General features: G+C 60.0%; 1 protein-coding gene across 1 annotated transcript in view; it reads left to right on the top strand.

Annotated features, from left to right (window-relative positions):
* The window catches only part of NKAIN1 (sodium/potassium transporting ATPase interacting 1), a 34,421-nt gene extending 10,889 nt beyond the window's left edge, over positions 1-23,532 (top strand). The window contains exons 2-6 of the mRNA XM_054223973.1: positions 17,007-17,144; positions 17,347-17,427; positions 19,604-19,801; positions 20,570-20,630; positions 23,447-23,532. Coding sequence (XP_054079948.1) covers positions 17,007-17,144; positions 17,347-17,427; positions 19,604-19,801; positions 20,570-20,630; positions 23,447-23,532 — 564 coding nt within the window. The remainder of the gene's footprint in view (positions 1-17,006; positions 17,145-17,346; positions 17,428-19,603; positions 19,802-20,569; positions 20,631-23,446) is intronic.
* Positions 23,533-23,537: the final 5 nt, after the last annotated feature.

Below are 23,537 nucleotides of genomic sequence, written 5' to 3'. Positions count from 1 at the left end.
ATTATCAAAGGCTTTATTTATATATTTTTTATTGCTCCCTCCGCTCCCCGAAGCTCAACAGTCGTGTGGGTGATGGCGAGCGGAGGCTGGGGCAGGTCCCCGCCGTCCCTTCCGGTGCCAGGCTGGAGTCCATCCCTGTCCCCTCTCTGGAGGCCATCCCTGTCCCCTCTCTGGGGCCACCAACCCCCCCCAAGGGCTGCTGTCCCTTAATCCCAGCCTGGATTCGGCGCGGGGCTGAGCTCAGGAGCGGTGACGGGCAGGGTGCTGGCACTGCCCGCGCCCGGCGCTGGGAACGGCTGGGCTGGGAAGCGGGATGCGGCAATGCATTCGGGGTGTCTGCCCACGGCTCCAGTGGGGGCCAGGGGCTGTATTTAGGGACACCCTCACCCGTTTCGGGCCAGTTTACACCCCATCGGATGCAGGTCCTCCCCATCACCCCGTGAGCGCTCCCACCCCGCCGGCCGGGAGATGGGTGCTGCTGCCCCAAACCACCCCCCTTTTGGGTGCACCCGCAAGGGGGGATGAGGATTTCCATCTCTAAATTTGGGGGGAAAACTCAGCCCAGCAGCACCCGTGGCCTGGACACAGGACTGGGGGGGGCACTGCTGGGGTCCCTATGCTCCATCTTCTCCTTCTCAGGGGGGACCCCGACCCCACTAACGACCCTGACCCCGCTAACGACCCCACCTCCTGCCTCGCAGCAGCCCTAAGCCCTAATTATTTTTAATCAACCCCCCGCCCCCAGAAAAGGAGGTGAATGGCGGACAGGTTGTGGGGGGGGTCCCAAGGGATGGTGGCACTTGACAGACAAATCAAGTGCCAGCCCTAACGAAGGGGCTTGAATTATACATGGAAGATGGGCTCGCCGCCTGCCCTGCAATTAGTGGCGCCCTCGTTAGCGGGGTCACTGCTGGGGTTGGTGTCCCCCCCACCACCCCCAGCAGAGGAGGGGATGGAGCAGGGGGACACAGGGAGAGCCCCGGAGCCCCATTTCCCTCGGGGGAACCCATGTGGAGATCGCAGGAGGTGGTGAGAGCATCAGTCCTGCGCCCAGGCCATGGGGGGGACCCATGTGGGGACCCCAGGAGTCCCCCCTGGTCCCATCTCCAGGCCATGGGAGCTGCTGGGCTCATTTTTTCCCCAAAATTTTGGTATGGAAATCCTCATCCCTCCTGTTGGTGCACCCAAAAGGGGGATGACTTGGGGCAGCACCCTGTGGGGGCCGAATTTGGGGGCCATCTCCTGGCTGCCAGAGCCATCCCATGTGGTTACGGGGGAAGAAACGGCTTTTTGGGGACAATCCCAGTTTCCCTGATGTGGGGCGGGCCCTGATGCCAAGGGGGTGGGCTCACATCCCCATGGGAAGCGGCGGAATGACAGTGGTGGAGTGACGGCTGTGCCAGCCCCGCTGTAGGGTTTGGGATGCTTAGGGTGGCATTGTCCCCCGCTCGGCTGCGGCGTTGTCACCCAGTGTCACCCCTTGTACTGACAAGGAGGCGGCCGAGCGGAGCGGGAAGGGCTGGATGCGGCCTCAGGAGCTCCCCATCCACCACCACGCGACGAAGGGCTTGGTAAAAAACAACCCCAAAAACCCCCTTCCCGAACGCGGTGGGTATAAAAAGAGGACGAACCAATTAATAAAAGCAATTTTTATGGATGTTTAAGAAGTCTCTAATGAGCTCCCATCCACGGCAGCTGCTAATCGCGGCATTTAATAATGCGCCGGTGGTCACGGCACATTCTGCCGAGGCGCCTTATTAAATCTTCTCCGCGATGAATGGGAAAGGTATCGGCGGGTTTAACAGCACCGGCTCTTTTGCTAAAGGAATTGTTCGAAAATGTTCAGGTTTCTGGTTTTATTAGGACGGCGCATCCCTTTGGCTGCCCCTCCGGCGCCGATATTCCGGTTTTCCATGGTCCTGGGCTGCAGGTGGATGGGGTGATGGCGGCAGTGGGATGCTCTGCTCCTGCGGGATCGCGGCCCTGGGCTGGACCACGGTCCCATCACCGGAGCAGTGAGGCTCCGCTTCCGTCCCTGGTCGCGGTGACAGTGATGGTGATGCTGGGAATTTAAGGAAAATGCGGGATGGGATTGTTATTAGACCCCTCAGTAGATAACGAGCGGCACTAATGATGTCCTGTGCGCATCTTCGCTCCTTAAAGCACCCAAAAAAGCATGGCGGGTGCTTGGGGAAACAGCCAAGTCCCTTCCGTGCCACTCGCTGCTGGCCCCGGCTGCTTCCCACCACCCGGGTGCGTTTATGTTGATCCCATGGGAAGATTTATCCTTGCCTCGCCAGCACCCATGGGTGCCTCCAGCATCTTCTTCGTGTGCTGGGGTGAGGAGGAGGAGGAGGAGGAATTCTCCAGGCGGAGACCCCCAAACCCACCGGGAGCTTGGGGCTATTATTCAGTGTAGAAATATGAATAAATCCCCAATTCTCTGAGAAACTCTGGCCGGTGAGGGGTTTCGCTCACCCGGGGATGAGGGTGGACGTGGCAGCCCTGCCCGCAGCGGGAGGCGATGCCCCTCTCCAGGCGTCGGGGCTGCCAGTGGGGTGGGGAATCACCCCAAGGAGAGGGAAACCCTCAAGGTTCATTGTGTAAATCCGTTTTTGCGCTGGCCCACCTCCTCGTGGGCTGCTGAATCTCTTAAACCCGCATCTCAGGGTGGGTTTATCCTGTATTTTAAGGCTAAAAAATTGGTTAAGTTCCGGAAGGAACACCCACGCTCGCAGGGCTTCGGTGGGTGTACCCAGTTTCCCCTGGGTACCACCTCCGGATGGCCCCTTCCTCCCTCCAGGATGCAGGAGCATCCCCTCCTCCTCCGAAACACCTCTACCCTCCCATAAAAATAAATATTTTGGGAGCCGCGCGTGGTTTCGCCTCCCCACCGGCTGCCACCGGCTGCTCCTTTCGCAGCGGCGGCGGCGCTCCCAGGGATTATTTTTGCTCCCCGGCTCATTAACGGGGTTGTTACCAGGCAGATTTCCTCACCCGATTTTCTCCTTCCCAGCCTGCGGGTCGTGGGAGGAGGGACTGCCGGTTTCCATAGCGATGCGCTTGGCTTTAATCAGTATTTCTTTCCTGGGAGAATTGATTACGAAAGGTGTCACTAAATAAGTCAGTAAATTGGATTTTTTTAATATATATATATTTTTTTTTTTTTCTCCCCTCTATCGGATTATATTAACAGCGTCTTTGAGGTGCCATTTGAGATCCGGGGGAAATTACCTCTTGCTTCTCACAGATGTCGAGCTAAAGAACTTAACTGGGAGAATTAGCATCGAAATTGCCTGCGGCTTAATCCTTGTCCAAAGGGGATCGGCCACCGCCAGCTGGTGGGGGCCACCTCGGCCAGGATCCATCCCGTCGCCACCCGCCACAGGGTCTGGTGGGATTTTGAAGACTTTTGGATACTGGGTTGTCCCACTCTTCCTCTTTCCAATAGCCCAAAGCTGCTTTTCCCGGAGCAGCCGGTTCCTGTTCACAACCCATCCCGGTCCGGCCCCGGTGTTTGTCTTTGTCTCACCCCCAGGGTTTGGTTTTTAGGGGGTCAGGCTCCCTGTATCTCTCCTGGTTCCCCATCTTGTTTGCTGTTCCTGTGGGCCTCCCAAATTTAAGCCCAATGTACCCCAGATCTAAGCCCAAGATCCCTCAAATTTAAACCCAAGATCCCCAGACTTAAGCCCAAGATCCCCAAAATTTAAACGCAGGATCCCCAGATCTAAACCCGAGATCCCCCAAATTTAAGCCCAAGATCTCCCAGATTTAAGCCCAATGTACCCCAGATCTAAGCCCAAGATCCCTCAAATTTAAGACCAACCCCCCAGATTTAAGCCCAAGGTCTCCCGGATTTAAGCCCAAGGTCTCCCAAACTTAAGCCAAAGATCCCTCAGATTTAAGCCCAAGATCCCCAGGTGGAAGCTGAAGATCCCTCAAATTTAAGCCCAAGATCCCTCAAATTTAAACCCCAACCCCCCAAAATTTAACCCCAAGGTCTCCCAAATTTAACCCAAAGGTCCCCCAGATTTAAGCCCAAAATGCCTCAGATCTAAATTGAAAATCCCTCAATTTTAAGCCCAAGATCCCCCAAATTTAAGCCCAAGATCCCACAGATCTAAGCCCAAAACCTCGCAGGTTAAGCCCAAGATGCCCCAGATTTAAGCCCAGCTCCCCCCAGGCTGGAGCAGGGCAGGGTGACAACTCCCCTGCGGAGTGTTGGTGGCTCCATCCCTACGGAGCAGCGAGCACCTGCAGGGCTCTTCCCCGTGGGACAGGGGCTTGGGAGAGCGGTGGGGTCTCCACGGGTGGTGGGGGATGTCCCCTCTGTCACCGTGTCCCAGGGCAAACCCGCACCCGAGGAGATGCCAGCCGGTCTGGGTGCCGGCGATGCTCTGCCGGGGCCGGGGCTCCGCTCGGCATCTCCGAACTTGCAGCAACATATCCCCCCGCTCCAAACAATTCCCCATTTTTAAGGTTTTTTTGCTCCATTTTAATTAATTCTCAGGCTCTCGGTGGCCATGCTGCTAATGTGCTTTCTGCTGCGAGGCTCCGGAGTGATGACGAGCCGTGGCTCATTGTGGCTAATTGAGGCGCTTGATTAAACCCAATTTTCTTTATCCAAAAGGCTCTTTGTGGAATCGCGGGGGGACAGTTGCCGATGGTTCGGAGACAGCCAGTGCCTCCGAGGCTGAGCCAGGGATCAGGGACCTGTGTTGGACTGGGGCAGGGGCGTTATTTGCTGTGGGATTGGATGGGATGGGATGGGATGGGATGGGATAGGGTGGGGTGGATGATGACTTGGATGGAATAGGATGGGATGGATGGAATGCATGGGATGCACAGGGTGTATGGGGTGGGGTGGGACAGGATGGATGAAATGGATGGGATGGATTAAACGGATGGGATGCATAGGATGTATGGGATGGGATGGGATTGATGGATGGGATGCATAGGATGGATGGGATGGATAAAATGGATGGGATGGGGCAGGATGGAGGGAATGCATGGGATACATAGGGTGGATGGGATGGGATTAGTGGATAGGATGGATGGGATGCATAGAATGGGTGGGACAGATAAAATGGTTGGGTTGAGATAGGATGGATGGAAGGGATAGAATGCATGGGATACATAGGGTGGATGGGATGAGATTGATGGATAGGACAGATGGGATGCATAGGATGCATGGGATGGGATGGGATTGACGGATGGTATGCATAGAATGGATGGGATGGATAAAATGGATGGGATGGGATGGGATGGGATAGAATGGATGTAAGGGATGGAATGCGTGGGATACATAGTGTGGATGGGATGGGATTGATGGATGGGATGGGATTGATGGATAGGATGGATTGGTTGCATAGGATGGATGGGACGGATAAAATGGATGGGTTGAGATAGGATGGATGGAAGGGTTGGAATGCATGGGATACGTAGGATGGATGGGATGGGATTGTGTCCTGGTTTTAGTGCTCAGCGCAGCCCAAACCACAACAGATTGATGGATAGGATGAATGGGATGGGATGGAGTAGGATGGATGAGATGGATGGGATGGAATACATGGGATACATAGGATAGACGGGGTGGGGTTGGTGGATAAGATGGATGGGATGGGTGGATGGATGGGATGGGGCGGGGTGCAGTGGGGTTCAGTGGGGTGGGTGGGACAGCAGGCTCCCCCGTTCACGCTCCATCCCAGAGACCCAGCCGGGTTACGCAGGCACGGCACGGGGCTGTACGGCCCCTTCACTCTGCTCCCAGATGGATTTGCTCCAGCCCGGCACCTGCCTTCTCTGTCCGTGGCTGCCCGAGGCAGCGTGGCCGGGCTCTGCCCTGGCGCCCATCGCTCCTCCTGCAGCCCCGGGCGCTGCCCGTCGCCCACGTCTCCTCTCTTGATTTCTCCTCGTGGCATAACTTAGGCTGAAAGTCATAATCCAGCAAGACTCAGTCCAAATCGGGTCTCTCCACGCCAAGCCAGCGGCCCCAGCCCTGCTCCCGCGGGTTTGGAGCAGCTCCCAGCCCCGTGTCCTCAGGGCGCAGCCTTTCTCCAGGGCTTGAGCTTCTGGACTTCTCCACCACCTCTCTGTGCCTCAGTTTCCCCATTAGACCTGCTCTGATGGAGCTGGTCACCCTGACCAGGAGAACAAACGCTCCCCAGCACGGTGCTGAGCAGGGCTGGGCAGGACTTAGCCCATTTTCCAGGTAAACTGAGGCCCAGCAAAGCAGCGCACAGCACCCGGGCGGTGCAGGATCAGCCCTTCCCCGGCCACCACCGGCGACCTCGGTGCTTCAGCCCTGCAGGTGTGAAGACACCTCAGCCTCCTGGGACTGGATGGCTGGGTCCTGCTGGGATTGCAGCCCCGTGCCTCAGTTTCCCCTCCACGGCAAGTGCTTCCTTGGGCACCGCTGCTGTCCCCGGTGCATGTTCCCCCCCGCCAGGGACACTGCTGGCATCTCCTTACCCTGTCCATGAGTGCCACCACCCCACGTCCTCCCCACCAAGGGGATCCCAAGGTCCGTTTCAAGGTCGTTTGCAAGGTCAGCCTGGGTGGATGCGGAGCGGCACAAGCTCGGGATGAAGCGGTTCATCGCGGCTCCCTTCTGCGGGGAGACTTAAACGGGTTTGGAGCAATTCCGGAGGGGATGGAGCAATCGCCCGTGGGAATAAAGCGGGAATAAAGTGGGAGGACACGGCTGCGGAGCCAACCTCTGAGGGGCAAGACGAGGAATTGAGCCGCCTCGACCTCCTTGGCTTTCTCTCAGCGTCGAAACGTTTCCTCGCTGGGAGGCGAGAGAAAGCGAAACGTCTCGGCTCAGCTTTAGAGGAGGGGGCAAGTAAGAGGTGTAATATTGTGTTAAAGTTAAACGGATGGGATATTGTATTCAAGTTAAACAGATGTAATATTGTGTTGGATTTAAAGCGGCCTGCTTGCGGGGAAATCGGAAATTTGTGATGTTTGCTGGAAGGAAAAAAAACCCTTTCAAAGTTCCTCCTGGGGTGACGACCCGCTGCGGGCCCTCGCTGGGGAGATGGGAGCCAGGGAGAGCCAAATCCCCCCGAAACCTGCAGTTTTGGGAGGCGACGGGCCCAGCGGTGGCTCGGGGCTTTGTTACGGCGGGTGTAAATCAGGATAGTGATGGAGCATCCCTCTCCGTGTGAGGACAGCCTTTGCCCTGGGTTTCGGTGATCCCGGCATCTCAGAGCATTGCGAAGGTTTGGGGGTGTCTCCCTGTGCCGTGCCTCAGTTTCCCCTTCCCTGTGATGGAGCCACAACAGGAGAGGGCTGGGGTTAACCTGCCTTGGGCAAAGGGCACTTTGCAACCCTTGGGCCACATTTAGACATCATCATCATCATCATCATCATCATCATCATTATTATTATTATTATTGTTATTGTTATTGCCGTTACCACCCCGACACCGCGTTTCCCAGCCCTCCTTGTACAGAATCCCCCAGGGATGGATGGAGCCAGGAGCACGGGTCTGGGGTGCCGGGCTTGGAGGACACCCAGCCACCTGGGTGCTGGCATCTCCTGGGGTTCCTGGGGGTGGGTGACCTCGCACCCAGGGGTGCAGCCCACCCCGGGGGCCGTATCCAGCCCATGGACCCGGTTGCCGCTGGGCTCCTGGGGCGCAGCGTCTAGACAAGCGCATCCAGCCGGGGCTGCCGCCGCGTTCCCATGGCAACGCTGCCGGATGCGGCAAAATGAAATAAATAACTGGGAATGGAAGGGGAGGGGGGCGGGAAATAGGCGAGAAGAAGGGAAGCCCGTGGGATGGCTGGTGGGTGCTGGGTGGGTGAGGGGGAGCCGTGGCGAGGGACCCCCTGCACCCAACTGCCCGCAGCCACGTCTGGAGATGTGGGATGCTTGATCCACGTGCCGGGAGCTCCTAAATCCAGCGATGCCGGCGTTGGGGGGCAGAAAGGGGCTACGCAGAGGCCACCTGGAGCTCCCCAAACCCCGCTGGCATCAATAGAGGGTTGCAACAGCTGGGGAACGACCCAATTTGCGCCTCTTTCACCCCGCTTTTTGCTCCTGCCACCTTTTGCAATGGGGCTGCTCAGTCCCGGAGCATCTTCTCAGCTGAGGGCCGCATCCTGCTCATCACCGCCCGACGCCGCGCAGCGAGCGAGGCTCCGGCGCCTTTAATTTCTTTTCCTTTGCAATTTCAGGAAGGCTTTTTGCAAGTTGGAAGTAGGTCAAGAACTTGTTTCCAAGTCATTAAATGAAGTCCCTGGGTTCACAGCGGTGTTTGCACCTTCTTAATAGTCAATTCGCTCGCTTGCCGCTCTTGGAAATCGCAGCCAATTTCCCTAAGTGGAGATGGGCAGCTCGCGGGGACGCTCCTCGGGCTCCCCCAGAGAGAAAATCAGCAAAATGCCTTAAACTGCCTCAAAAAGAGGGGTTGTGGGGGTTGGGCAAGCCTGCACAGGGTTTTCCAGGTGCTGGGGGGGGGGTTCAGGGTGGGGATGCGCACCCCTTAGCATCTTTCAGTTGCAAAATGGGGGCTGGGAGCTGGGCTTTGTGTTCCCTCCTGGGGGTGGGGACAGGATCCGGCCGGTCCCCGGGAGCCCCCTGCGCTTCGTCTTGCCCCAGTGATGCTCCATCTGCTGCGGGCAATGTCCCTTATGGGGACCGACAGCATCGGGCATCACGCTAGCGGGCCAAATCCTGCCCCACGGCTCTGCCCGGGGGGGGTGTATTTTCCCTAAACCCCAACATTTTTTTGGCCAAACTTCCTAGAAACAGGACATTTCTGCCCGAAACAACCAGGCCAGGCTGAGCGGTGGGGAGCGATGCTCTCGCAGCGTCTTCGGACACAGCACAGAGGGGAATCGGTGGCGGCGTAAAAAGCCCGAATCTCTTCCAAAACGCAGCGAAATGAGAAGTTAAATCCCCGGCGAGCCCCGGGCATATGGCGTGCGGGAGGAAATCACCCGGCTGAAGGATAATAACCCATCGGGGGGGGGTACCGCGGCCCCGCTCCGCTCCTGCCACGCCGCAGCGCCGAGGGCAGAGGGTTTTATTTAAGCCCGAGGCGCAGATGCTGCTGCGGAGATGAAGGGCAGCCGGCAGCCGGGAGCAGCATCCCGCCTGCGCCGCTGCTCCGGCCGCGCCGCCGCCAAAAAAAGGCGGCTGGATCATCAGGCCTTTTCAAATCTTTAGGGAGAATATTTCCAGGGGGAGAACATCCTTTTTTTTTTTTTTTTTTTTCCCTGGGTTGGAAACTCCTTCTCATCTGTGGTTCGTATTTTTTTCCCCCCTGTCTGAGAAAAAATTGCGGGAGGAAATATCCCCTTTCCCTGCCTGTGTGGTTTGGTGAAGAGCCTTGGAAGGCCGATGGGCAGGTTTGCTCCTGCCTGCAAATGTCAGAGCCACCTCCCCAGGGAGCAGCAGAAAAGCTGCGGTTTTGGTGATGGGGGAAAAAAAAAAAAAAAGAATCCCTAAAAATCCCCTTTTCCCCAAGCTTTATCCCCTCGGGGCAGCTTCTGGCTCCTGGTGCATTCAACCACCAAAAATTCTGGAGCAAGAATCCCGTTCCCGGGTGCTGGAGCACGGCTGAGAATCCCCCCGCTGCGGGGCGTCCTGTGGGGGGGGGGGTCACCCCTCTGCCCCCTCCCTCCCCATGGAGCCCCCGCGGGCTCCGGTGGTCCTGCATCCCGGCTGGCAGCGGGGATGTGCCGGGCTGCTTCCCGCCCTGCCGAAAATGAGGTGGTTGGGGGTGTGTGGGATGGAGGGTGCTGCCACGCAGCCGGGTGGGACGGGACACGTGGGACACAGGTGACGCGCTCACCCACGCCTGTGATGCCCACGCGGCCCATCCGGCGGGATGCTGGGGAGGGGGGACAGGGCTGGGCGCGGTGGGGAGCGCCCCAATTCGGCCGGACACACAGTGATGGGGGCAATGGGCAGGCAGGGGGCGAGTGCAGGCAGGGGGTGAGTGGAGGCAGGGGGCAAGTGCAGGCAGATGGGGAGTGCAGGCAGGGGGTGAGTGCAGGCAGGGCATGAGTGCAGGCAGGGGGTGAGTGCAGGCAGGAGGTGTGTACAGGCAGATGGTGAGTGCAGGCAGGGGGGGAGTGCAGGCAGGGCGTGTTTGCCCACCTGCTGCCTGCTCCTGCCTCCACCTCTTGCCCGCCGCAGCCCCTGGACCGGGGCCGGTGGCTGCTCCCCATCCTCAGCCGGAGCTTCCAATGCCGCTGGATCTCCCGGGCTCAGCCCGGATCCGGGAATCCCGACACCCTGGCTCACCCCTCACCTCACGCCCGGCAACGCCCAGCGCGTGGGGGCTTGCCCCAGGTTTTGGGGGGGTCTCACCACGCAGCTGCCCTCGGCCAGTCCCGGGGACGAGGTTGGGGGAAAAGAGGGATTTTTAGGGAATTTCCCCCGCAATCATCCGCACCATCGAAACCACAGCTTTCCTGCTGCTGGCTCCCCGGGATGTGGCTCTGACATTTGGAGGCAGGAGCAAACCTGCCCATGGCCCTTCCGAGGGTTTTAATAAAGCCACACGAGCAGGGGAAGGGGACATTTCCCCCCTGATTTTTCCTAGAAAAAGGGAAAAAAATAGATGGGAAGAGCTTCACCCCAGGAAAAAAGGGATCTTCCACCCCTGGAAAGTGTTTTACCCAAGGAATAAAATGATGCAAACCCCTTATTCTGCCCCAAAAAAGCCCAGCCGAAGTGGCAATGAACCCTGGGACGGGGAAGGACACGTGGTGGCCTGGCCGGTGCCATCCCCGCAGGAAGAGGGACGGGGTGACCGGTGTCACCCTGTGCCAATTAACGGGGCTGGACCCCTGTGTCACGGTGCCCGTCCCTACGTGACAGTGCCCCCCGTGCTGCGGACCGCCTGGGGTCCCCTTCAGGGATGTCGGGGACAGGGGGCTTTTATTTAAAAGCAATAAAATACATAATCATGTATCCGGAAAAATCGCTGCCTGGGCACAGGGGGTGGCACGGCCTGAGATGCAGCTGGGGGCCGGAGGAAGGTCACTGCCCTGTGTCCCCAAGCATGGCTCCCTGCCTGCTGCACCCCGGGGTGGCACTGGGGGGGCTCCAGGCTGGGCGAGGGGACGGCGAGCAGCAGGGATGTCCCCAGAGCATCACCCGGCACCCAGCCGTGGGGCTCTGCACCTTCGGCGGGGGTCAGGGAGAGACGGGAGGGACCATCCATGAGTGAGCAGGATGGAGGGACTGTCCCCCCTGCCCAGCTCCCCCCGGGACGTGACCCCTCCCCAGCCCCCGTCTCTCACCACCCCGTAATTACTGAGGCTTTAGGGATGCATTAATATATTTATGCGTCTGTGTCAGCAGACGTGTCATGTCCATCGCAGGCCAGGCGAGAGGACGGAGCGCGGGGAGGGGACAGCGCTGCCTCCCCCGCGGAGCCCGGGGGGACCGGGGACCGCAGCTGGGCCAGTGCCCTCGCCCCGGGCCCCTGGTGACACATGAGTGTCACCTCCCCTGGGCACTGCGGGAGGAGGACGTGGATAAATGGTCCCTGCGATTGCCAGGACCACCCAGCACCCGGACACGTGTGCCCTGGGGTCACTTGTGTCCACAGGTGGCCACGTCCTCACGTCCCTTCGGTTTTGGTGGTAATTAAGTGGGGTTCGGAGAAGTCTCCAACAGGCACCAGGTGGGACAGAAATGATGGGAGGGTCTGCTGCCAAATCCTGCTTCCATAAATCCCGGGCAGGGTCATGGGCTGAGGGTGCCGGGGTGGCTCCAGCCTGGGACAGTGGGGATGGTGGGACGAGGAGTGGCCCTGGGCCATGCTGGGACCTCGTGACCACCCTGTGGACATGGTGTCCACCTCGCTGTGCAGAGGGAGGGCCTGGTCCCTGCAGGCAGCCTGTCCGCTGCCGTGTTACGGAGCGGGGCAGGGCTGGGTTTATCTCCTCCTTCAATTGGAGAGACGCGGGGTTGATGGGTCGCCTGGAGATGGTTACGCAGTTGGCTGGATGGCTGTGTCCAAAGAGTTGCAGCCAACGGCTCAACGCCCAAGTGGAGATGGGCAACGAGTGGTGTCCCTCGAGGGTCTGCACTGGGACCAGTACTATTTCATATCTTCATCAGGGACGCAGGCAGTGGGATGGGTACACTCTCAGCAAGTCTGCAGGGGACACCAAGCTGAGAGGGGCAGTTGGTGCGCGGGAGGGACGGGATGGCATCCAGGGGGACCTGGACAGGCTGGAGGAGCGGGCTGAAGTTCAACCAGGCCATGTGTGAGGTCCTGCACCTGGGACAGGGCAGTCCCCAGTATCAGTACGGACTGGGGGATGAAGGGACAGACAGCAGCCCTGAGGAGAAGGACTTATGGGTGTTGGTGGGTGAGAAGCTCCACACGACCCAGCAACGTGCGCTGGCAGCCCAGAAACCCCCCGCAGCCTGGGCTGCATCCCCAGCTGCGTGGGCAGCAGGGCGAGGGGGGGATTCTGCCCCTCTGCCCCGCTCTGTGAGACCCCCCTGCGGTGCTGCCTCCAGCGCTGGGGCACCAACAGCAGAAGGACACGGAGCTGTTGGAGCAGGGCCAGAGGAGGCCCCGGAGATGCTGGGAGGGCTGGAGCCCCTCTGCTGTGGGGACAGGCTGAGAGAGCTGGGGGGGTTCAGCCTGGAGAAGAGAAGGCTCCGGGGAGACCTTCCAGCCCCTTCCATTTCCTAAAGGGGCTCCAGGAAAGCTGGGGAGGGACTCTGGAGCAGGGAGGGGAGCCATGGGACGAGGGGGAAGGGTTTCAAACTGAAAGAGGGGAGATTTAGGCGAGATCTTGTGAAGAAATTCTTTGCTGTGAGGGTGGTGAGCCCCTGGCCCAGGTTGCCCAGAGAAGCTGTGGCTGCCCCATCCCTGGAGGGGTTCAAGGCCAGGTTGGACGGGGCTTGGAGCAACGTGGGCTGGTGGGAGGTGTCCCTGCCCAGGGCAGGGGGTGGCACTGGGTGATCTTTGAAGGTGTCTCCAACCGAACCCATCCTGTGATTCTCTGATTCCAAAAGAACAAAACCAGCAGCTGCTGGGTAAGAAGATTTCTGGTTTAATCCTGCAGCGGGTGGGAGGGTGCTGGGTCAGGGATGCTCTTCCTGAAGGCCAACGCTGCCCGGCTGGGTTGAAGGAGGGATTTCCAACCTCAAAATATCACATCTGGTGAGGATGGGACATGGGGGAAGGTGCTCCCGGGTGTCTGTGCAATCCTCCTGGCGCAGCCGGAGCAGGATTCATCTCTCCCATCCTTATCATGGGGATTAAAAAGAACTGGGAAAACCCCACCGCGTAGCAGGATGGGTTCGAGGAAGGTGAAGGTGCCATAACCAAGGGGTGAGTTGGGGACAGGCAAGATCCTTCCCGCTTGGATTTGGTGCCAGCACCCTTGAAAAACCCCTTTTTCCTCCAGCTCTGCCTCGGCGGCTCTGCCAGCCCAGAGCTCCCTGTCCCCTCCCGCCGCGCTCCTCCCCGGGGACCGCCACGCGCGGATGGAGCCCGGTCCCCCCCCCGTCTCGCTCACTTCGATTTCTCGATTAGAATAAAATCGTTGCAGGCAACGCGCTTCAATTAGCAGGACTCTGGCGCGCGCCTGCCCCCGACAAATTGCTGCGATTCGCTGCGAAGGGAACTTTTGGGGCCGGTCGATAAACGAGAGAGTGTTTAATTAAGAGGGAGCCCTAAAACTCCTTGCATTGATCAGCTGCAGGTTTATCTTAATTAGCAGCGGGACGGCGTGTGATTCCTGGCCCTGCGCTCCCGGGAGCATGGCGGCTTTGATGGCGGAGCAGCAGGAAGAGCTGGAAGGGGAGCGCAGGGTGTTAATGAGGGTGGGTCATTAATGGGGCTGCCATTAGCCCGGGAAATACCCTTTGGAGGAGGAGGAGGAGGGTCTGAGGAGGATGCTCTGAGTCACCTGGGTTTGGGGAGGCGGGGGGGGGGGGGGGTTGGATGCTGCCTGTCCCCAGGTTGCTGGGAGGTTTCTTTCGGAGCGCGCCGGGAGCTCGCAGAGCCCTCCCCGTGCTTGAAAGCGATGCTGAGCCCTGCGGCCGGGCTCGCTCGCCGCTCCCTTGCTTCGTTTAGAGCCAACCGTTGCTGACCGGCTGGCAGTGGCTGCAACGAAAAGCCTGGGGGGGGCTTGAAGTTCGCTGCTGGAGGGGCAGCTCACCCCCGTAGGATCTGGCGAGGATGCCCCGGGGGCTGGAGCAGCCTGGGGGCCGCAGCGAGCAAGCGGTGAGGAGCGCTCGGAGCAAGCCGGGAGCATCGGGCCGAGCTGACGGCGCCGCTCGCTCAGCCCCGCCATGCCCGGTGCGAGGGTTGCCAGGGCTGTGCCGCCCCCCCCGCCTGCCCTGGAGCGGGGCCGTGCCTCAGTTTCCCCACTCCTGAGGGCGGGCGCGAGGGCTGTCACCCTGCCCTTGGGGTGCCCTTGGCGCTGACAGGTGGCGAGTGCGGGGGGAGCTGCAGCCGCAGAGCCGCCGCGTTCACGCTGCGTCTCCGTATTCCCCTTAACCTGAAGCAGGATCCGACGAGGCTGAAAACCACGAGGTTTGCTTTTCACACGGAGGGAATAAACTGGAATGAGGGGGCGCACAGAAAGCAGTGCTTTACCTGCTGGGGCGGGGGGGGGGGGCTCCGGCAAAGATTTTGAGTGCAATTAGCGGCCCTCGCTGTTCAGCCTGGAGAAGAGAAGGCTCCGGGGAGACCTTTGAGCCCCTTCCAGTCCCTAAAGGGGCTCCAGGAAAGCTGGGGAGGGACTCTGGAGCAGGGAGGGGAGCCATGGGACGAGGGGGAACGGTTTTATACTGGAAGAGGGGAGATTTAGATGAGATCCGAGGAAGAAATTCTTTGTTGTGAGGGTGGTGAGCCCCTGGCCCAGGTTGCCCAGAGAAGCTGTGGCTGCCCCATCCCTGGAGGGGTTCAAGGCCAGGTTGGATGGGGCTTGGAGAACCTGGGCTGGTGGGAGGTGTCCCTGCCCAGGGCAGGGGGTGGCACTGGGTGATCTTTAAGGTCCCTTCCCACCCAAACCATTCCATGATTCTATGACTGTGGTGGTTGCCCCTAATTTTGCGTCTCCTTGGGATGAAGAAGGATTCGGTTTGACCAGGTTTTTTCCCAGCTCCTTCTCCTTCAGCCTCTCCCAGCCACATGGGCTGGAGTTGAGGAGCCATGCAGTGTCACAGCCCGTGGGTGTGAGTAATCCCATCGCTCCGGCTCCATGGGATGCTCCGGGAGGCTCTTCCCAGCCCCATCCCTCGGCTCAGCCGCTCACCGGTACCCAAAACTCGCAGCCTTCCCATCCACCTCCTGCTAAGCAGCTCTGTCAACAGCCCCCAGATCGATGGGTGGCTATAAAACCCCGAGCACCGCGCTCCTTGTATCATTTATTATTTACATTCCTCAATTTAAAAGATTTACGGCCCCAGTTGTAAGTATTTCCAAAGGCTGTTTCCTCGGAGAGTTTAAATAGCGCGGAAGTGAATTAAGCCTCCATGCAAACAGCCTTGGTCCCAGCCCTGCGCATCCAGGGGCTGCCCGGCCTCCGCCGCTCCGTGGCTTTGCATCGCCTGTAATTGAACCCGGGGTCCTGCCGGCGCCGATCCAGCAGATCCCGTCCCGGGAGCAGGGAATGGGCTACCACAGTCCTTGGCTCTGCCTTTGGCTTTCCTCCCAACAGCTGGGCTAAACCAGGCGTTAATTAGAGCCCTCGCTAAGGCAATTCAGTGAGCGCGCGCTGCTTTACGGGTGGGGAAACTGAGGCACAGCTGGCGGTCGCGCACCCAGATGCATTAGCCAGGCCTCATCCTTGCGAAACACTTAGGGAAGGACTTTTGCCACCTCATTTATTTCCCCACTGTAATTAGGACACATTATGTCCGGCTGGATGGGCAGGGATGCTGCGGGGCCCCGGGGCAGCCCCGCGGCCATAACCCCCGTGGGAGCTGCAGGGATGGAGCTCCCCTAAATCCAGGTCACTGGGGAAGCCGCCGGTGAATGGAGAGGAGGACGTAAAGCTTGTTTTCTCCTGCGATTTTCAGGATAAACTCCCGCTTCTCTGCCAGCATGAGAGTCATTGCAGCAGGAGGGGAAACTGAGGCACGGTGCCGTGGGGACTCAGGGCCCCGGAGGTCGCGAGGGGTTTATTGGGCAAATCTGGGGCATCTCCAAGAGCAACGAGACAGAGCTGGGCTCTCAGAAAGAGGAATGGAGAGAGATTTTTTGGTTTGCAAAGCTGCTGGTGACACATCTCGCTGCAGCCCTTGGGGAGCGCAGTGTCAGTGCATCCCAAACTTCCCTAAAAGTTCCCTAAAAAACCATAGCCTCATCAAGTCTCCGTTTTTTTTTCAACTTAAAACCATCGGTGGATGCTCCACGCTCCTGCCTCACCTTTGCTACCACCTTTCTTTAAACTAATCCCGTAATTAAGAGTAATAGACCCCGAGCTGGTAGCAAATGGAGCCATAATTAAGGGCTGGGATAACAGGCAGATCACCCCGGCTACTCTCCCTGATTCGGTGTGCCGTGCCATTTATTGAGCCGCATCACGTCCTTATTTATGGATTACAAACCATAACGGCGCTCAAACCCCGATGGCCTTAAGTAGGGGAGGAAGGCACGTGATGAGCTGGCCCCGATGGGCAGAAAAATCCCTTGCAAAATACCCTGTGCACGTCCTGAGCAGGATGTTTTCCCTGGATAAGCTGAGCTCAGGGATAAACCCAGCCTGGAGGGTGATTTTTCAGCAGTGGCCGAGACCTGAGCGGTGGGGAAACTGAGGCACAGAGGGTGACAAGCTGACATCTCCCCGCTCCAGCTCCGAATATTCCTAACAGCCCCTCGCTGGCCATGATGGATTCCCCCACCGCCCGCCAATGCATCACGCAGACGTTTCAGCCTATTGCAACTAATTATCCATGGGATTTCCCATTAATTACCGGCTGCTCTTTGCCTTTAGCATCCCGGGAGCTGCTGCGGTGACTGATGCCCCGCCGTAACGCCCGCGCCCTCCTTTGCTCCATTGCAGGTAGCGGCGCTGGAAAGGCAGATCTTCGATTTCCTGGGCTACCAGTGGGCACCCATCCTGGCTAATTTTTTACACATCATGGCCGTTATTTTGGGTATTTTTGGGACCATCCAGTACAGATCCAAATACCTCATGATGGTAGGTACCGCCGCGGGTGCTGCTCCCCGCGCTCGGGTGCAGCATCGTCACCCCTGGGGATGGCTGAGCCCCAGGTGCCTTCCCGTATCCAAACCCACATCCCTGTGGATCGGGCAGGACCCAGGGAGTGGGGCGGAGGAGGGATGGAGCCGGGAGGGGGTGGTTGGGCACGGCGTGCCCTGACCGGCTCTCTTCCCGGCAGTACGCGGTGTGGCTGGTGCTGTGGGTCGGCTGGAACGCCTTCATCATCTGCTTCTACCTGGAGGTCGGACGCTTATCGCAGGTAACCACCCCCCCGGCACCCCCGTCTGCCTCCTCCATCCTCCCTCCATCCATCTCTCCATCCTTCCTGCTCTCCTGCCGCTTGCCCTCCTCCTCCTCCTTCTCCCGCCCCACACCTCTGCCCCCCAAAAAAGGGACCCAGCCCCTATGGGTGCCCCCACCCTGCTGGCAAAGCCTCCCCCTGGGTGCTGGGGGTGGCTCCCTGGGGGGGGGGGGTCCCGGCTGCAGCAGCGAGCACCCAGCTGGGTGGGACGGACAGACGGACGGTCCAGGATGAGGTGTTGGGGGGGAGGAGGTGTTGGGGGGGGGGTTCGAAGTGGGAGAGCAAAATTAATGAGGCCGACGACGCGCGTCGCTCATTAATCCCCGCGGCGCTGCCGGGGTTTATGGGGTGCGGGAATTGGACGGCGGTGTTTCCGAACGCGCCGGCAAGGAGATAAAGCGGAGAAGGGACACGGGGGACGAGCGATGACGGGAAGGTTTGGGGCAGGGTCTGCAGGAGCTCGGCCCGCGGTGCAGGCAGGGATGGGGCAGGGCAGCGGGGTGGGGAGGAGGAGACACACACACACATCCCCCCTGCTACAGATTCCCGATTTTCTGGGGTCTCCTGGGGCTCTGCAAGCACTGCTTGTCCCCGAAGCACCCGGCAGCAGCGTGCCAGCGGCTGGGCATCATAAATGGCTTCGAAAAGTCATCGTGGTGGCGATCGGGGTGAGGATGGGAGCGGGGCCGTGCCTCTCCGCATCTCTCCACCCCACCCCGGGGTGTTAAATTATAGCTCTGACCCCAAAAAAAGAGCAAAACTTAATGTCGTGATAACGCGTCACTGCGTGGTTTGAGCATCCTCAGCCCAGGGTCGGGTACCTGTCCCGAGGATGTGCCCTGCTCCGGCATCCCGCTCCCGGCTCCGAGGATGCTGTTCCCGGTGCTGAGCTCAGGACATCACGGAGGGCTCTGGGAAACAGGCTCAGCCTCACTCCATGGCTGCCCACAGTGGGGAAAAAGGCTTTTTGGGGCGTTCACAGGGACAAACCCACCTTCCTGTCTTGCTACAGGTCGTTTGAGGCTCTTCTAAAAAGCTGAAATGCCGCAGAGGTGCAGCAGGCACAGGGGGTGCAATAGGGGAGGATTCACTCCCACGAGCGTTTTCGGTGGAAATCCCCGATCTCTCCGTGACGCCGCGATGCCAGAACACCCCCTCCTTGCGCTTCCCAGTGCCTGAACCCACATCCTTTGGTTTTAGGAAGCGAAACCCACTTCCTTTCTATTTTTTCCACCCCCACCCACACAAATCTTTTCCTCCCAGATGGGTGATTTCCTACAAGGGGCGCTCAGCGGGTTTCCCAGCCCCCTGCAGACCCACGGGCTGGCAGAGAGGGGCTGGGAGGACCCTCCGTGGGGTGGGTGCTCGCCCGGCCGTGCCCAGAGGACCCTCATTGGGGTGGGTGCTCCCCACCCGCACTGTCCCCAGCTCCCTGGGCAGGGACATCGGCATCGACCCTGCCACGGTGCCTCCAGAAACCGAGCCCAGCCCCCCCTCCTGCTGCTTTTATTAAATTCCAGCTTGGCAAGCCCGCCGTGGGGAGGGCGCAGGGGATTAGCCCGGTGTCTCATCCGGCCCCGGTGACAGCCCGCGGCCGTGCCTTCCAGCGGGGAAGCTGCTGCCCCCCGCGCTGCCGCCTAAAAGCTGGCGGAGATGGAACCGGGAGACTCCCACAGGCTGGAAATGGGTTTACGAGGAGCAAGGCTCCGGGGGATGGGGGCTGGCGCCCCAAACCTCTCCCTGGACCACGCTGATCCCACGGTCCCATCTTTCCGACAGCTGGATGCAGCCGGCAGCATCACAAGCAGCTGCTTCTCTGCCTCGAGGCCAAGCTGCCGCGCTGGTGGTTGCTCTGTGACATCCCTGAGGTCACCTGGGCATCGCGGCACACCTGGGTGATGTTTGACCAAATAGTCCGTGACACCGGCATGGGAGGAAGCCCCAAACCCCGGGAACACCAGCGGCGGGTCAGGGAGATGCGGGGGTTTGTTGGCCACGCTGCGCTGACGTGGTCCGGGCGGGTGCAATGCTCGTGGGGCATCCTTGGGTTGGGAAGGCCCATTTTCTGTCCACCTCCTCTGCAAAGAACCTCAGCTCCAAGGTCTGTGCCTCCTCCTCTGCTCCCCTCCCGCAGGACCGAGACTTCATCATGACCTTCAATACCTCACTGCACCGCTCCTGGTGGATGGAGAACGGGCCGGGCTGCCTGGTGACGCCGGTGATGAACTCCAACCTGGCGCTCGAGGACCATCACGTCATCACCGTCAGCGGCTGCCTGCTCGACTACCAGTACATCGAGGTGGTGAGCAGCGCCACGCAGATATTCCTGGCGGTAAGGGCAGCTGCCGGCACCTTTCCTCCTCATCCCTCATCCCAAATGGTGAAACGAGAGAAGAAGGACGATGGCAGGGATGGGGGGTGGGCAGAGGCGCCGCGGTCCACCTGGAGATGTCCCACCATCACACATCCATCAAGGGCTGGGAAGAGAGGAGCAGACGGAGCCCATGCCGGCACCCCGGGGCTGCTGCCCACCCCAAATCCCAGCAGGCTGTGGGCTGGATGCTGCAGGAATGGGGGGCTCAGGGTGTAACGGACCCAGGAGCGTGAGCCGCTGGAAAGGGAGGGTCCTCCCTTCCCGGTGGCTGTCACCCCGTGGGGAAGCGGGAAGGGGACGTTCCTGGATGCAAAGCTCCTGGGGAGCCTTGGGGGGGTTGCAAGGAAATAAAGCTTTAAAGGGAATTGGGGTCCACAGCAGCCGCCATGCCCCCGCCCAAGGGCACCCACTGCTCTGGGGGGCTCAGTGCCCTCTGCGCTGCCATCCCCGCGCGCTGCCAGCTCGTCCCCCCAAGAGCCACCACCCTTGTCCCCCCCGGTGCGGTGCGGCTGGAACCACCTGACCTCGCTTCATCCCAAACCGGCACCCGCACCCGCCGGAGATGAGCTCCAGCACCGCCAGCCCTGATCCTGCCCGGCGTTCCCCCAGGATGCTCCCAGGCATCCACCGCGCAGCACCCGCCTCCGTCCCCCCACCCAAACCGTGCCGGCCGCGGCGCCCGTCACCCCGATAACCGCCTTCTCTCTGCCCACTTTTCTTTCCCAGCTCTTTGGCTTCGTCTACGCCTGCTACGTCAGCAAAGTGTTCCTGGAGGAAGAAGACAGCTGTGAGTGCCTCTGCTATCGGTCACGGGGCGGGGGGGAGAGCCGCAGTGCCGCAAAATGGCCCCGCTTGACGCCAGCCGGTGCCTCACCGGGGATGGGGGAGCGACGCCTGGGTCGAAGGCGGGTGAAGGGATCAATTTGATTGGGGTTTTTGCCCCATTTTTCCATCCCCAGCGAGGCAGATGCGCTGGGGGGTGATGTGCCACCCCGTGTCACCAGCGGTGTCCCCCCCCCTGCCGCCAGCCTGGGGGAGGCCTGGGAGAGGAGGGGGATAGGGACAGCGAGCCCTGAGCTGCCGCGTCTCCCACGGGACTGGCAGCGCTCACAGGCTTCGGGTGCGGGAACGGGACGGGTTTCAACGGCGGGGTGGGGATTTGTCCCCACAGCACCCACAAAGAAGCTGAGATGGGCCTCAGTCCCCACACCAGCGTCACACACCGAGTCCGGCTCCCGCCAAAGCCGGGATGTTTATCCCCGTGTGCGGCTGCTCAGGGGCGGATTCGGGGCCGGCATCGCTCCAGCTGCTCCCCGCTGACCCGAATTCAGGGTATCTCCCCCGGGACAGAGCATCTCCCCCGGGACAGAGCATCTCCCCCCGGTCCCTGGTCTGGCGTGGCAGCGGGGACAATCACTCTTGCTGTAAAAAGCCACTTCCAAGCCCTGATAAATTCATGGCAAATGCTGCTCCTGGTGTGGATCCGGCCCCCTGGGGCTGTGGGAGAGCCGTGCTCCCTGCCCACGTCTCCCAGAGCCAGCCGTCACCTGCCTCCCCCTTTCGACAGCCGCTTGGGGACGAAGACCTGGGAAATACGATGTCCCCCCAGCCAGCATCCCCCGGGACAGCAGGGTGGCAGCGCCCTCCTCCCCATCCCAAGGTTCTTCACCCCAAAGCAAAGGGAAAACCGGCAATTTAAGCAAAGTGACGGCCTAATTTTTAGACAATCCTTATTGTGCTTTCCGATCTGCCAACGGTCCCTGCAAACATCTCTCTGGAAGCGCTGAGCACCCCGGCCTCAATTAACCAGGCGGTTAAGGCTGTAGCCATCCAACCGCATTAAATGTTCATCTGCCATTAATTAATTGGCGCCAGCTGGCAGCTCCCGGCAGCCGACCGCAGGCAGGGATGTGCCATAACCGCCGGCGCGGCAAAAGCCACCCAGATGCGCTCAGCACCGGGCTCCTTCACCGCAGGATCGGGATGGGCATCCCTACCGGCGCCCAGCGATGGTCCCAGCCCAGCCCGGGGGATGCCGGGGTTCAGCATCCCCATGTTTTTCCCCCGCCTTGTCCGCTGCCGGGAAGCCGGTGTAGCGGAAAAGGAAAATTTCCGTGTGAAATTGGACACTGCCTGAGGTAATAACTTGTTTCTGTACCCGGGGAGCTGGCAAAAGGGTTTATCTACCGCCGCCGGCTTTGAAGCGTGTTTGCATTCAAACAAACTCCTGCATTCAATACACTTTTAATATTAATGCTGCCGGAGCCCAAGATTCAAATGCATCTTTTTTAATGGAATATCTTATTAGATTTGGAAATGGATGGATGGCGTCAAAATTGAGAGCTGGCTGAATATTAAGTCGGGAAGATAAATATGCTGGGAGAACTGGGCTCCCCCCCCCGAGCTCGCTGTTGTGTCTTGGACACCCGTGGGCGAACCCACCCGGATCACGACTCCGTGGGGATTCATATCTTTGTTTTGGGGCGATGGGTCGTGCTGCGGCTCCCATAATGGCTTGGAAACGCTGGCTTGGCTGCGCGTGGTGGCCGTTCCCGGGCTGGCCAAGCAGCCGTTGAGGGTTTGGGTCTGGGGGCACGTGGGATGATGGTGGGAGAAGTTGGGGTACCCCCAGCTCCCGCCGCATCCAGCCAGGGCGAACGCTGGGGTCTGTCCCTCCAGTGAGTGCCCGGGGGGGCTCCTCGGGCGGGTGATGGATTCGGAATTGCCGGGCTGGAAATTGCAGCTGTGAAAACTGATATATAGGTGTCTGCAATTCCCCTAAATGACAGGCTTTAAACGAGATGTAATTCCCCCATAATTCTCCTTAAATGCCCACTCTGGAGACAATAACCGGGTAATTTTACCCACTTTGTCCAGCCTGCGACGCGAGGGCTGTTGTGGTGAGAAGAGCCGCAGGGACCCCTGCAAGTCGATCCTCCGTTTCTTGCCGGCGCTTTCCTGGGATGCTGCAGTGACCCGGGATGCTGCCGTGACCTGGGATGCTGCATGTCCCTGGGATGCTGCTGCAATCTGGGATGATGCCACGACCCGGGATGCTGCTGCAACCCAGGATGCTGCAGCGACCCGGGATGCTGTGCTTCCCTGGGATGCTGCATTTCCCTGGGATGCTGCCGTGACCCGGGATGTTGCAGGGACCTAGGATGCTGCGCATCCCCAGGATGCTGCAGTTCCTCGGCATACTGCCAGAACTTGGGATGCGGTGGTGACCTGGGATGCTGCAGTGACCCGGGATGCTACTACATAATGGGATATTGCATTCCCCTGGGATGCTGCACTTCCGTGGGGTACAGCTGCAATCCAGGATGCTGCCACGACCTCGGATGCTGCACTTCCCTGGGATGCTGCACTTCCCTGGGATGCTGTGGCAACTTGGGATGCTGCACTTCCCTGGGATGCAACTGCAAACTGGGATGCTGCCGTGACCTGGGATGCTGTGGCAACTGGGGATGCTGCACCTCCTCAAGATGCTGCTGGAACCCGGGGCGCTGCGTGACCCCTGGGTGCCATCGGGGCGAGGGGAGGCAGGGAAACTGCCCCGCTGCCCTCCCCAGCTCACCTCGCTGCTCTCCCCGCTCTCCCCAGTCGACTTCATCGGCGGGTTTGACTCCTACGGCTACCAGGCGCCACAGAAGACATCACACCTACAGCTACAGCCACTCTACACGTGAGTCCG

This window comes from Rissa tridactyla, chromosome 18 (genome assembly GCF_028500815.1).
Source record: "Rissa tridactyla isolate bRisTri1 chromosome 18, bRisTri1.patW.cur.20221130, whole genome shotgun sequence".
NCBI lineage: Eukaryota > Metazoa > Chordata > Aves > Charadriiformes > Laridae > Rissa > Rissa tridactyla.
The sequence above is the reverse complement of the archived record's forward strand: the minus strand, read 5'-3'. Positions and strand labels throughout refer to the sequence as shown.